Source organism: Bombina bombina, chromosome 5, assembly GCF_027579735.1.
Source record: "Bombina bombina isolate aBomBom1 chromosome 5, aBomBom1.pri, whole genome shotgun sequence".
NCBI lineage: Eukaryota > Metazoa > Chordata > Amphibia > Anura > Bombinatoridae > Bombina > Bombina bombina.
In genome coordinates, this window is record NC_069503.1 from 750,851,260 (window position 1) to 750,865,723 (window position 14,464).

Below are 14,464 nucleotides of genomic sequence, written 5' to 3' on the forward strand. Positions count from 1 at the left end.
AAGCAGGGGAGGCAATAACAGACCAAAGTTAGACTCTGATGTTCCGGTGAGGACAAGCAAATAGCTCCGGTACAGCAAAGTGGATATAAGATCCCGGTTCCATACAGATCACCTCAGGATGGGGTGTAAGGGTAGTAGGGGATGTGACTTGCCAAATTAGTTAAATTTTGGGGGTCTTTTAGATCATTTAAATTGTGTTTTGGACGATGGTAGCAGGGGAGCTCTAGCTCTATGCGTCCTCATTGCTCCGTAGTTGGCTCTGCCCCCCAGGACAGTTTAATTTTAATATGCAAATTATATTATGTGATACTTTTAGTGCAATTTAAGTGCATTTTAACTATATGTGTTTTATGTACTAGTAAAGTTAATTTTTATTTGAATTTTTATCTGAATCAATGCTTATCTGTTCTTTTTGGGCTACCTGTTTTCTATACCCTGCTATTTTAGAGTAATTTTTAAGTATATGACAAATTCTCATTATTTTAATAGTAGCATTTATCTTTTAGACTGAGACATCCTGTCTTTTGGGGATTTCTCTTGGCGCACACAATAGATTTTTGTTATTAAGTTTCCCTATTTTGTCCAATATTGAGGTCTTTATTGGAATTATTTGGATGTTTAGATAGTGGTCTATAAAATTACAATACACTGAAATACTCCCCTTTGTTACTATAATAAAAAAGTTGCACCACACACAACATAAAAACATTATAATAAACAGTTACACTCATAGAAACACTATATGATAAAAAATTAATATAATTTTATATATATATATATATATATATATATATATATATATACATACACACAGTATATATAATGTTCCAATTTCATGCACTCACAAGTTTTTATTTTCCCGGGTGTCTCCTCCTGAATTTATTCATATGCAAATTTCTCAATGATGAGGGCACTCACAGGACTTAGTAATACATTACATCAACATGTGCCAAGGTTAACGTTTCAGCTTAAACAGTAAGCCGTCTTCAAGAACATCTATAATACAAACAATATATTACGTTGTAGTATCTCGTTAATATCAATTTTAACCATTATAACCCTTCACCTACATCTATATTATCTATATTATCTTTTCCCACACTGGGTAATCCATATGTGGTATCCCTTAAAATGTAACACACAGTGCATTCCTCACAGTAACAAAATATTGATTTCTGCATTAACATACATAATACAGTAATTGGAACCAGATAACTGTAACACTTATTACATCAAAGTTTAGCAAATCCATTAATTAAACCATCATCCAAATATTATAGCCCATGGGGTTGTAATGTATATTTTTACATAAACGTACCTTGGAACTTCAATGTTACAAATTCGGCATCTGAACCACCATTAGAGAGAGCTGCTAGTTATTGTGTCTGCGAGACAGATTTTTAATCAATCAATTGTTTCCAATTGGCTATTGAGTCATATGACACTCAAAAACAAGGACATACATACATACTAAATATTAAGAGGGATTTATATAGCCATTTATTTCAAATAAATGATGGATCCATATATACAGTATATTACTATGTACCGCTTAAGAAATAAAAGGGACACTGTTAATGAAACATTTAACCCTTTTGAAGCAAGTGTATCTAACCTATGTATCCATTGGGATTCCCTTTTAAGTAGTTCTTCATCTCTATTGCCACCCCTTCTAAGTGGGAGGATCCTGTCAATCACCATAGCTTGCAACATAGCTACAGTGTGACCCATTTTTAGAAAATGCCTGGCTGATCACTTTTTTTATCTTTCAATGCTGACCTGAATGCACTCTTATGATTTGCTAATCTATCCTTAAAGGGGGTACTCGCTTTTCCTATATAAAATTTACCACATGGACAGGTAAGGAAATAAACAAATAATCTGCTGTACAGTCTATATATTGGGCCACCTTACCATTTACAAGATACCGTTAACAAAACTAAGTCATATTTACTTGATTCTATAAGTTTGATTAAATTATTTAAAGAAACCAAATTCCCTGACCAAATAATTATGGTCAGTTTGGATGTAACAAGCTTATACACTATTATTCCCCATGACTTAGGGATTGCAGCTGCATAATAGAGCTTACTAGCTTATTCTAAATATCTGGGTCCCCCTATTGAATTTATATTGGATCTCTTGCACATGTGTTTGACCCATAACTATTTTATGTTTGAAAATGTATTTTATTTGCAGTTGGTTGGCACAGTCATGGGGTCTCCCATGACACCATCATATGCCAACCTTTTTATGACATGATATGAAAATAAGTATATATACAATCAAACTAACCCGAATATTCTAATGTACCGAAGGTATATCAATGATATGTTTATGGTATGGGGAGGCTCGGAGATAGAATTGGAACAATGCTGCACCCAATTAAACTCAAATAAACCTAATGTACAATTCAAAATGGAAAGCAGTTATACGGAACTCCATTTTTAGACCTTTGTGTCTATAAACAAACACAAGAGAATCAAAACTTATTATGCACCAAACTATATTCAAAATCGATGGATAGAAATACTTTATTGAAGTATGAAAGTTACCACCCACCTCAACCTAAAAGGGGGATTCTCAAATTTCAGCTATTAAGAGTTATATGTCACAATACAGAACCAAATTATAAAGAGCAACAATACCAAATTATGAGAGCTAGATTCTTGTCTAAGGGTTACAGAGCTAAGGACATAGATACTATCTGGGCAGAAATTACAGACCTTGATCAAACTACACTAATTAAAAAAATGAAATCAGTAAAAGAGAGCAACACTTATCTGAACTTTGTCACCACTTACACACCAGCTAGCAATTTAGTTAAAAAGGCCCTGACTAAGAACTGGCATTTGATATCTGATGACCCTACGTTACCCTTTAAAAACACTAAACCACATAGAATGGTGTATAGAAAGGGACACAGTTTGAGAACCATGTTGGTTAAACATGATATTAGTCAGGAACAAACCACATGGCTATCAAAAGGCAAGACAGGTTGTTACAAATGCGTAATGCTTTAAGAACTATTGTTAGTTTAGTTAGTTTGTATCTTTTCAAGATTAATCAGTTCATTATGGTAAGTGAGTGAAATGGTTTAAGAAAAGCAATTTAGTTTTAATTAAAAGAATGACCCCACCTGAAATAGGGATTTGTTAGAATGTGAGCATATTTCAGGTAAGCAATTGTTTACTATACTTTTAACTTCAAACAGTATTCTCACATGTCATCCAACAGATAATTATATGAGATATAAATGATCTTTCGTTAAGAATGATTTTAGAACATTGACTTGATTGCAGTTCATATAATTAGAAGATTCATCATAAGTAGTAGTTCATATTTACAAGATATATCATCAGAAACAGTTCATATATTTATACGGTTTATCGTAAGATGCAGTTCATAGGTTATCAGTGTTTGTTATAAAATGCAGTTCATAGTTGTTCAAGGCCTGTTGTTTAACGTAATTCATATATTTACAAGGTTTATCATATATTGCAATTCATGGATTTACGTGGAATATCATAAGATGCAGTTCATATGTTTTCAGTGTTTGTTTTATATTGCAGTTCATGGCTGTACAATGTCAGTCGTATATCGTAAGTCATATATTTACATGCATTATCATATGTTGCAAATCCTCGTTTAGAAAGTAAAGAGCATAAGTTGTTATAACTTTAACAGGAACATAACCTCTTTAAAATCAAGAGAATACTTGAGTGTGGAGCTGTGTAGCGTCTTGCGAAGCAGAGAGAGGAGCTGTGGTAGTGTGACTGAATCACTCCAGAGCGAGACTGTATGATGTCAGATTAGTAGCGGAGGTCGATGTAGCAAGCATTTGGAGGATTCAGTGTTACAAGTTTACAATCCATAGGAATAGCTAGATTTGCAGAGATTGTTCCATAATGCAAGGAGTGAAAGACTAAAGTAATTAAACCTTTATGAAAAGGTAGGTGAGGTTTCATAGTCTTACGACTAAGAGAATGTAAAACGGATGTGAGAGCTAAAGTAAACAGCTACAGGAGTAACTAAGAAACACAATAACTAAGCACTGATTAGGAGGATATGACATCCTTAAATAGCAGGTGGTGGTAAAGGGAAGTGTTCTTCTTAAAGATATAGATCCCATGATAAAATATGGAAACTGTGTGACGTGTAACACTTTATTTTCTGGATCTACATTCTGCCATTCGTACACATCCAAGAAATATACTATCAGACACAGGCTTACCTGTACATCAGATTATATTGTTTATTTCCTTACCTGTCCATGTGGTAAATTTTATATAGGAAAAGCGAGTACCCCCTTTAAGGAGAGATTAGAAAATCATAAGAGTGCAATGAGGTCAGCATTGAAAGATAAAAAAAAAGTGATCAGCCAGTAGCCAGGCATTTTCTATAAATGGGTCACACTGTAGCTATGTTGTGAGCTATGGTGATTGACAGGATCCCCACACTTTGAAGGGGTGAGATGAAGAACTACTTAAAAGGGAAACCCAATGGATACATAGGTTAGATACACTTGCTCCGAAAGAGTTAAATACCTATTTAGCTATAAATATATTGTTTGTATTTTAGATGGTCTTGAAGACGGCTTAGTGTTTAAGTCGAACGTCGACCATGACAGTTGACACATGTTGATGTAACGTATTGATGAATAAAATACTACTTTATTACTAAGTCCTGTAAGTGCCCTCATCATTGAGAAATTTATATATATATTACATTTTGCTACAATGTAAAGTAGTGAGTGTACAGCCTGTATAACAGTGTAAATTTGCTGTCCCCTCAAAATAACTCAACACACAGCCATTAATGTCTAAACCATTATCAACAAAAGTGAGTACACCCCTAAGTGGAAATGTCCAAATTGGGCCCAATTAGCCATTTTCCCTCCCCGGTGTCATGTGACTTGTTAGTCTTACAAGGTTTCAGGTGTAAATGGGGAGCATGTGTGTTAAATTTGGTGTTATCGCTCTCACACTCTCTCATACTGGTCACTGGAAGTTCAACATGGCACCTCATGGCAAAGAACTCTCTGAGGATCTAAAAAAAAGAAGAACAGTTTGCTGAAGACAAGCAGACTAAGGACATGGATTACTGGAACCATGTCCTGTGGTATGATGAGAACAAGATAAACTTATTTGGTTCAAATGGTGTCAAGCGTGTGTGGCGGCAGCCAGGTGAGGAGTACAAAGACAAGTGTGTCTTGCCTACAGTCAACCATGGTGGTGGGAGTGTCATGGTCTGGTCCTACATGAACGCCAACATGTATTGTGACATACTGAAGCAGAGCATGATCCCCTCCCTTCGGAGACTGGGCCGCAGGGCAGTATTCCAACATGATAATGACCCCAAACACACCTCCAAGATGACCACTGCCTTGCTAAATAAGTTGAGGGTAAAGGTGATGGACTGGCCAAGCATGTCTCCAGACCTAAACCCTATTAAGCATCTGTGGGGCATCCTCAAATGGAAGGTGGGGGAGTGCAAGGTCTCTAACATCCACCAGCTCCATGATGTTATCATGGAGGAGTGGAAGAGGACTCCAGTGGCAACCTGTGAAGCTCTGGTGAACTACATGCCCAAGAGGGTTAAGGCAGTGCTGGAAAATAATGGTGTCCACACAAATTATTGACACTTTGGGCCCAATTTTGACATTTCCACTTAGTAGGAAGTGCTCACTTTTGTTGCCAATAGTTTAGACATTAATGGCTGTGTGATATAATAAAATATTTACAAAAATGTGAGGGGTGTACTCACTTTTGTGGGATACAGAATATATATATATATATATATATATATAACATACACACAGGGCTGGATGAGTAAGAAATTACAGTTAGTAACTTGACTTTTTCCTATATTTAACATTGAGTGGACTTCCCTGTATATGTATTCTATGGATTTTTTTTAGAACATTTTAGTACATCTATAATAATTATTTACATTCATTATTAATATTTTTCCAAATTTTTATATTTAAAGGGATAGAAAATGCCAAAATTTTCTTTCATGATTTGGGTAGAAAATACAATTATTATAGATTATGAGTTTTGCGTTAGGAGTGAAAAAGCATTGTTATGCTTCATAATGCTGCTTTTTCCCTAACGCCACTATTACAAGTCTTGTTGGTATAGGTGTACCGCACACCTTTTTGGCCGTCACGGAACGTCAGTACCGCACTTTTAAAAAAGTCCTTTTTCAATGGGACTCCCATAGCTCCAGTATTACGAGTTTGCCTGGGAGGCCAAAAAGTGAGTGGTACACTCTATAGCCAAAAGATCCGTACCGCCATCTAAAGTCAGTAGTTATGAGTTTTACGTTACAAATCTGTAACATAAAACTCATAACTAAACTGCTACAAAGTACACTAAACACCCATAAACTACCTATTAACCCCTAAACCGAGGCCCTCCCGCATCGCAAACACTAAAAAAATGTATTAACCCCTAATCTGCCGCTCCAGACATTGGCGCCACTAAAAAAATGTATTAACCAATATTCCGCCGCTCCCTGACATCGTCACCACTATAATAAACCTATTAACCCCTAAACCGCCGGACTCCCGCATCGCAAACACTAAAATAAAATTATTAACCCCTAATCTGCCGTCTGCCCACACCGCCGCTATAATAAACCTATTAACCACTAAACCGCAAGCCACCCACTACGAAATATACTAAAATAATTAACCCCTAAACCTCTGACCTCCCACATCACTAACTCTACTAAAATATATTAACCCCTAATCCTAACCCTAACGTAACCCTAGCCCTAAATCTAACCCTAATGTAACCCTAAGCCTAACACCCCCTAACTTAAATATAATTAAAATAAATCTAAATAAACCTTACAATTATTAACTAAATAATTCCTATTTAAAAATAAATCCATACTTACCTGTAAAAAAAAAAACCTAAGCTAGCTATAATATAACTAATACATATATTGTAGCAAGCTTAGGTTATATTGTAGCAAACTTAGGTTTTATTTTTATTTTTACAGGTAAGTTTGTATTTATTTTAACTAGGTAGACTAGTTAGTAAATAGTTTTTAACTATGTAATTACTACCTAGTTAAAATAAATACAAAGTTACCTGTAAAATTAAACCTAACCTGCCTTACACTAAAAACTAACATTACAATAAAATGAAATAAATTAAATTGATAAAATACAATTTACTAAATTACAAAAAAAATAAACACAAAATTACAAAAAATAAAAAACGAAATGATCAAAAATAAAAACGAATTACTCCTAATCTATAAGCCCTATCAAAATAAAAAAGCCCCCTAAAATACTCCCCCTAGCCTACACTAAACTGACAATGGCCCTTAAAAGGGCCTTTTGCAGGGCATTGCCCCAAAGAAATCAGCTCTTTTACCTGTAAAAAAATAGTAAAATCCACCACCTACACAACCAAACCCCCTAAATAAACCTAAGCTAAACATTGCCCTGAAAAGGGCATTTGGATGGGCATTGTCCTTTAAAGGGCATTTAGCTCTTTTACATTGCCCAAAACCCTAACCTAAAAAAAAAAAACACCCAAAAAAACCCTTAAAAAAACCTAACACTAACCCCCGACGATCCACTTACAGTTTACGAAGTCCGGACATACATCCTCATCCAAGCGGAAAAAAGTCTTCATCCATGTGGCCTCTTCGATTTTCATCCACCCGGTAAAGTCCTCATCCAAGCGGAAAGAAGTCTTCATCCAGACAGCATCTTCTATCTTCATCCATCCGGCGCGAAGCGGGTCCATCTTCAAGACATCCGGCGTGGAGCATCCTCTTCTTACGGTCGTTGCTGGAAAATGAAGGTTCCCTTTAAGTGACGTCATCCAAGATGGCGTCCCTTACATTCCTATTGGCTGAAAGATTTTTATCAGCCAATAGGAATTCAAGGGGAAAAATCCTATTGGCTGTTGCAATCAGCCAATAGGATTGAGTTTTCATCCTATTGGCTGATTGGAACAACCAATAGAATGAGAGCTCAATCCTATTGGCTGATTGGATCAACCAATAAGATGAAAGCTCATTCTAACCCCCAAAAATTTAAACAAATTAAACCTAAGTTTAAATTAAGCTAAAGTTACAAAAAATAAAAAAGCTAAGATTACAAAAAATAAAAAAGGCTAATATTACAGAACATTAAAAAAATAAATTACCAAAATCTAAAAAATTATACCTAATCCCTATGAAAATAAAAAATACTCCCCAAAATAAAAACACCCCCTACTCTAAGAATAAACTACCAGTAGCCCTTAAAAGGGCTTTTTGCAGGGCATTGCCCCAAGATAAACAGCTCTTTTACATTAAAAATACACAAAGTCCCCCCTAACAGTAAAACCCCCCACCCACCAAACCCCCCAAAAGAAAAAACCTAACACTAAAAAACCTAAACTACCCTGAAAAGGGCATTTGTTGGGCATTGCCCTTAAAAGGGCATTTAGCTCTTTTACAAAATGCCCACCCTAATCTAAATAATAATAATAAAAAAACTAAGTCTAACCCCCAAGTTGGTACTCACCATTCCTGAAGTCCGGCGGAAAAGGCCCTGTCCCATGCGGTGATGTCTTCTTCCAAGCGGCGACCTCTTCTTTCTTCTTCCAGGAACATCCAGCGTAGAGCGGAGGGCGGAGCTGAAGACCAATGACCACGGAGCTGAAGACTGGCGATCCTGGAACTGAAGACCGGCGACCCTGGAACTGAAGACCGGTGACTGCGGAGCCATGGAGCATGGAGGATCCTCTTTGTACGATCGCCACCGTACACTGGATAGTGAATTCAAGGTACGTGATTAAAAATGGCGTCCCTTGAATTCCTATTGGCTGATTTGATTGTTCAAATTCAAATCAGCCAATAGGATGAGAGCTATTCAAATCATATTGGCTGTTCATATCAGCCAATAGGATGAGAGCTACTGAAATTATATTTGCTGATTTGAATAGCCAATAGAATTTCAGTAGCTCTCATCCTATTGGCTGATTTGAACAGCCAATAAGATTTGAATAGCTCTCATCCTATTGGCTGATTTGAATTTGAACTGCAAACATGCTACACTTTCTAATGTCTGCATTAACCTTTTCCTCCCTTCTCCTTAAAGTCACAGCTCTTCCTTTCACAAACAGAACTCAGACAACTCATATTTCGCCTTCTCTTCTACCCTCCCCCTCTTCAACACACATGAACTCTATTCCTATCTCACATCCCTCAGCCACACATGCTTCACTGATCCTAAACTTAAACACTCACATAAGACACATTCTAATCTCCTTCCGCTCACCATCTTTTTTCTTCTTGCAGCTGGTGATGTCTCACCTAACCCAGGTCCACCCTCTGCTTCCCTCAGCTCACTATCCCAAATGACACCTCATTCACCTTGCCCGCGTAACCCTCTAAAATTCATTAACTTGCACCTCTGTTAGTACACCCCAATTCTCTTGTGCCCTTTGGAATGCACGCTCTGTATGCAATAAGCTTACATCTATTCACAACCTATTTATTTCACGTTTACTTAACCTGTTAGCCCTCACTGAAACTTGGCTTTCCTCTGCTAACACAACTGCAGTAGCCTCTCTGTCCTATGGCGGCCTGCACTTCAGCCACACTCCCAGGCCAGGAGACAAACAAGGAGGGGGAGTAGGAATTCTCCTGTCTCCCCACAGTACCTTCCACTGCATTCCTTCACCCCCCTCTCTTTCCTTTTCATCTTTTGAAGTTCATACTATCTGCCTCTTCTTGTGTCTAGCTCTATACAAATAAACAATTATATTAATAATAATAATATATTTTGTATGTGTATATATAAATTTTATTTGTCCGAATCTTTCAGAACGAATATACAGGGAAATCACTCCCGAAATATTCATTGTCTGCATTTGTTTAGATTTAAAATAAAATGAATACTGAATATTCATAACATTTGCATTAATTTTCATTAAACAAATGTAAATGTTCCAAAGCAACAGGTGATAAAGTTAATCTGTAGCTTTATGCTTACCTTCTGCACACTGAAGAGCGCTAACCCACTCCTCTTCTTCTCAGAGCCTCGGTCATGCTAATAGAAGGCTTAGCCTGGCGGTTCTCCTTTAGCGCAGGCCCTGAGAACTGCTGTGCTAATCCTACTAGTAGAACTGCTGGGGCTCTGTGAAGTAGAGCACCGGGTTGGCGCGACTCTCCAGCATGCCAGAGGTAAGTATAAAGTTACAGGTGAACTTAAAGAAAATAACCACGTAAAGGTTATTTAAAGAAAATTTATGAATACTGGCAAATTTAGTATTTTTTGGTTTCCTTTAAATTTAGTAAGTGCATTAGCTTGGATATTAGTTTTCGTGAAATATATGAGATAGAGACATACGGTACATACACTTTATGGTGTACATGGTTTATAATAAGTTGTATAAATATGTGGACATCTGATCATCACACCTACATGAGCTTGTTGGACATCCAATTCCAAAACAATGGTCATTAACTCCTTAAGGACACAGTTTCAGTTTGCTCAATAATTCCATGGCGGAATAGTTCCGTCATTGGTCATTAAGGGGTTAATATGCAGTTGTGCCCATTCAGCCAAAAGAGGTCAGGCATCGATGTTGGACTAGAAGGTCTGGCTTGCAGTTGGCATTCTAATTCATCCCATCTCAATTTTCCCCCCACCAATGTTTTTATAGAACACAGTTTGTGCACAGGGGCACAGTCATGTTGGAACAGGAAAGGGCCTTTACCAAACTGTTGCTACCAAGTTAGAAAAACTCTATTGTCTAAAGTTTGTATCCTGTCCCTTCATTGGAACTAAGGGGCCTAGCCAAAACCCTGAAAAACAGCCCCAGACCATTATCCCTCCTCTACCAAACTTAACAGTATGCACTGCAGTAGTATACATTCTCATGGCATTTGCAATGCCCAGATTCCATTAGACAGCCAGATAGTGAAGCCTGATTTATCACTCCAGAGAACACATTTCCATTACTTCCGAGTCCAGTGGTGCCACTCCTTACAGCACTCCAGTTGATGCTTACCATTGTGCATGTGAGGCTTGTGTACTGCTGCTCGGCTATGGAAACCCATTTCATGAAGCTCCCGACACAAAGTAGCTGTACTAATGTTGCTACCAGAGGAAATTTGGAACTTTGTAGAAAGTGATGCATGAATAATGCAACAGATGATAGGCAATTCTTTATATACTACAAGCTTCATCCCTCAGTGGCCCCATTCTGAGTTTAAAAATAGAGAGACGCTGAGTTTGAATAGTTTACCACTTTGTGGTTGTGCTGTTGTTGCTCCTAGAAGCTTCCACTTCACAAAAATAACACATTTGACCGGAGCAGATCTAGTAGAGGATAAATTACAAGAACTGACTTGATGGACTGGCAAAAGTGGCATCCTTCGACTATGCCACTTTTAAAGTTACTGAGTTCTTCAGTATGAGCTGTTCTACTGCCAAAGTTTGTCGATGGAGATTTCATTGCTGTTGATTTTAATTATTTATTTATTTAATATATATATTCACTGAATAATCACTGCCAGGATTCGAACCCTAGACAGATACTATTTGTTGAACTAACCTATTAACAAACTGAACTCTTTTTAGCATATTGGTCTCTAATTGATATTTTCTTTGCTTTTAAGGATTTTGGCACTTGAAGAAAACTTTCTTCTACAGTTTAAAATGGATGTAAGTATAAAAGAAAACAATGTATAACAAACCATAGATAAATTAACTTTCTGCCTATGTTTGACTGGTGATAATATGGCTGATTTAGGAAGGTAATTGCTTTAAATTCTTAATGTGATCAGTTAGTCTGTAATAGCTTGTAAACATCAAACACAATGAGCCACTGGTCATTTTTCTTAATGTGCATATCACTAATTTTACCATGGGGGACATTTAATTCTGTTATTTGAGTTCCTGCTGCTGCAGTTAAGTGCAGCTTAACGATAATGTGTTGTTTATGATTAGAAACATCTGCCTCCCTTATTCATGTAGTTCAAATTACATATGAATACAAAGCAAAATCATAGCATCAAAAGGAAATCATATCACCACATATCTGCATCACTATCAGACAATAGGTTGCCTAAAGCAAAAAAATAAAAATGTTGGCACTGAAAGGAAATAATTTCATATCTAACATATTAAGAACTAGATTACAAGTAGAGTGCTCGAGCATAAACTAGAAGTTATCATTTTGCGTGCCTTGGGTAGTGCTCGCATTACAAGTTGAAAGTTTGCATGTGAGCAAAACCTGACTCACGCTAACCAAAGAACTTTGAATATCTTGACCTCGTTAACGTATTCTCCCCATAAACTTCAATGGAGAATGCAGAAGAAAAAAACTATTGCTTATACGCTAATCTGACAAGAACTATGAATATTTAAAATGTCAATGTTCTTTACATACAAGATAATGTAATTTTTATTGTAACTACATATATATATATATATATATATATATATATACACAGCAGGTATTGGCAGGTGCACTCTCACTAACACTTTAGTTCCAAATGCTAGGGTGCTAGAATATGGTGTAGAATATGGAAATCAGGAGACAGCACTCACTGGTCTTGACAATACTGGATTTATTCAATGACGTTTCGGGGAATACACCCCTTCATAAGACCGGGTCTGATGAAGGGGTGTATCCCCCGAAACGTCACTGAATAAATCCAGTATTGTCAAGACCAGTGAGTGCTGTCTCCTGATTTATATATATATATATATATATATATATATATACACAGTCCTAGTAAACCCCCACCAGGCCTGGGTGAATAGGGAATACCAATGAAACAGGCAACACAGGATTCAATGCAAAAGCCTTTATCGCATAAAAAAACAAACAAACAGGGCCTTAACCCATGGGTGGCTGTAACTTATGGTGAGTGCCACTTCCACACTGCTACTTATATATGTATTAATATATATATATATATATATATATATATATATATATATATATATATATATATATATATATATATTCCTATAGATATATACTGTAGGTATAGATATTTATTTTGCATGAACATTATCAGATTTAGAAAGAAATATGTATTTAAAAATAAACAAAATCTATATGAAGAACATAGGAAATGTAAAATATGTGTAACGAGCTTCAGGGGCTCACGATTTAGGTTGAACATAGTGTCGAGTTTGCTCACAAGAAAAATTACTAATCTTAAACAACATTGTTGAAATATTAACTATATCAAATATGAAAAATGATAAATCATTTTTAAAAATTATTATATATACTGTAAAATATTCTAAATAATCCATAATATATTTTTTTCAGAATGTATATGTTTTAATAATTCATATTTATCATCAGTTCACCTTAAACTCCAAATTAAAAATTTTATACAGTTATTATTTAATACAAAATTGCTAACTGAAAACTAGATTTTTGTCAGATTTGCAAATTATGCAGAATATGAGTAAAACTAGTCATAAATATATTAGAAACATTTAAAATAATTAAAAATTCTGATCTACCATTAAAAATAATTTGAAAAATAGAATAGAATTTCAACACAATGTCATCTATATATACTCAGCCATCAAGTTGGACAGATAAAAGGACATTTATTTGAATAAACAGAATCATTGCTTCAGTGTCACAGTAGTGGTCACATGCGTCTGAGACGCTTCATTGGAAAAGCTGTTCACCTGCCACCTAGAGAGGCATAAGACACCTTATTTGAAAGAGGATAATTCTTCTTTTCATATAAGGAGTATTGTGTGTATTTTGTATGCTTTGTGCATGGTTGATAGGTCTCTAAAAGAGTCTTCCTTAATTAACAGAGCCCTGATGCTTTTTTGGTTCATGGGAACACCCTTACAATGATCACCTCCTTACTGAAAAGAGTAAAATCCAAAAAATAAGAGATTTAATTCCCTGCTATGTAAAGCAGGGACAAAATAGGGGTTGCATAAAAACCTCCATCTTTCTAAACTCCAAATTAAAATTTTTATACAGATTTTTGTCAGATTTGTAATTTATTCAGAATATGAGTAAAACTAGTCATAAACATATTAGATACATTTAAAATAATTAAAAATTCTGATCTACCATTAAAAATAATTTGAAAAATATAATATAATTTTAACACAATGTCATCTATATATACTCAGCCAGCTTCTATCTTTGTTTGGATAGCATCAAGTTGGACAGATACAAGTACATTTATTTGAATAAGCAGAATCCTTGCTTCAGTGTTACTGTGGTGGTCACCTGAGTCTGAGATGCATCATTGGAAAAGCTGTTCACCTACCACCTAGAGAGGCATAAGACACCTTATTTGAAAGAGGATAATTCCTCTTTTCATATAAGGAGTATTGTGTGTATGTTGTATGCTTTGTGCATGGTTGATAGGTCTCTAAAAGAGTCTTCCTTAATAAACAGAGCCCTGATGCTCAGAAAGAGCCTCTTCCCTGCAATACAAACAA

At 35.9% G+C, this 14,464-nt stretch overlaps 1 protein-coding gene across 1 annotated transcript in view; it reads left to right on the plus strand.

Annotated features, from left to right (window-relative positions):
• Positions 1–14,464, plus strand: part of SCGN (secretagogin, EF-hand calcium binding protein) — a 193,963-nt gene that overhangs the window by 131,192 nt on the left and 48,307 nt on the right. The window contains exon 8 of the mRNA XM_053713113.1: positions 11,641–11,686. Within this exon, the coding sequence (XP_053569088.1) occupies positions 11,641–11,686 (46 nt within the window). The remainder of the gene's footprint in view (positions 1–11,640; positions 11,687–14,464) is intronic.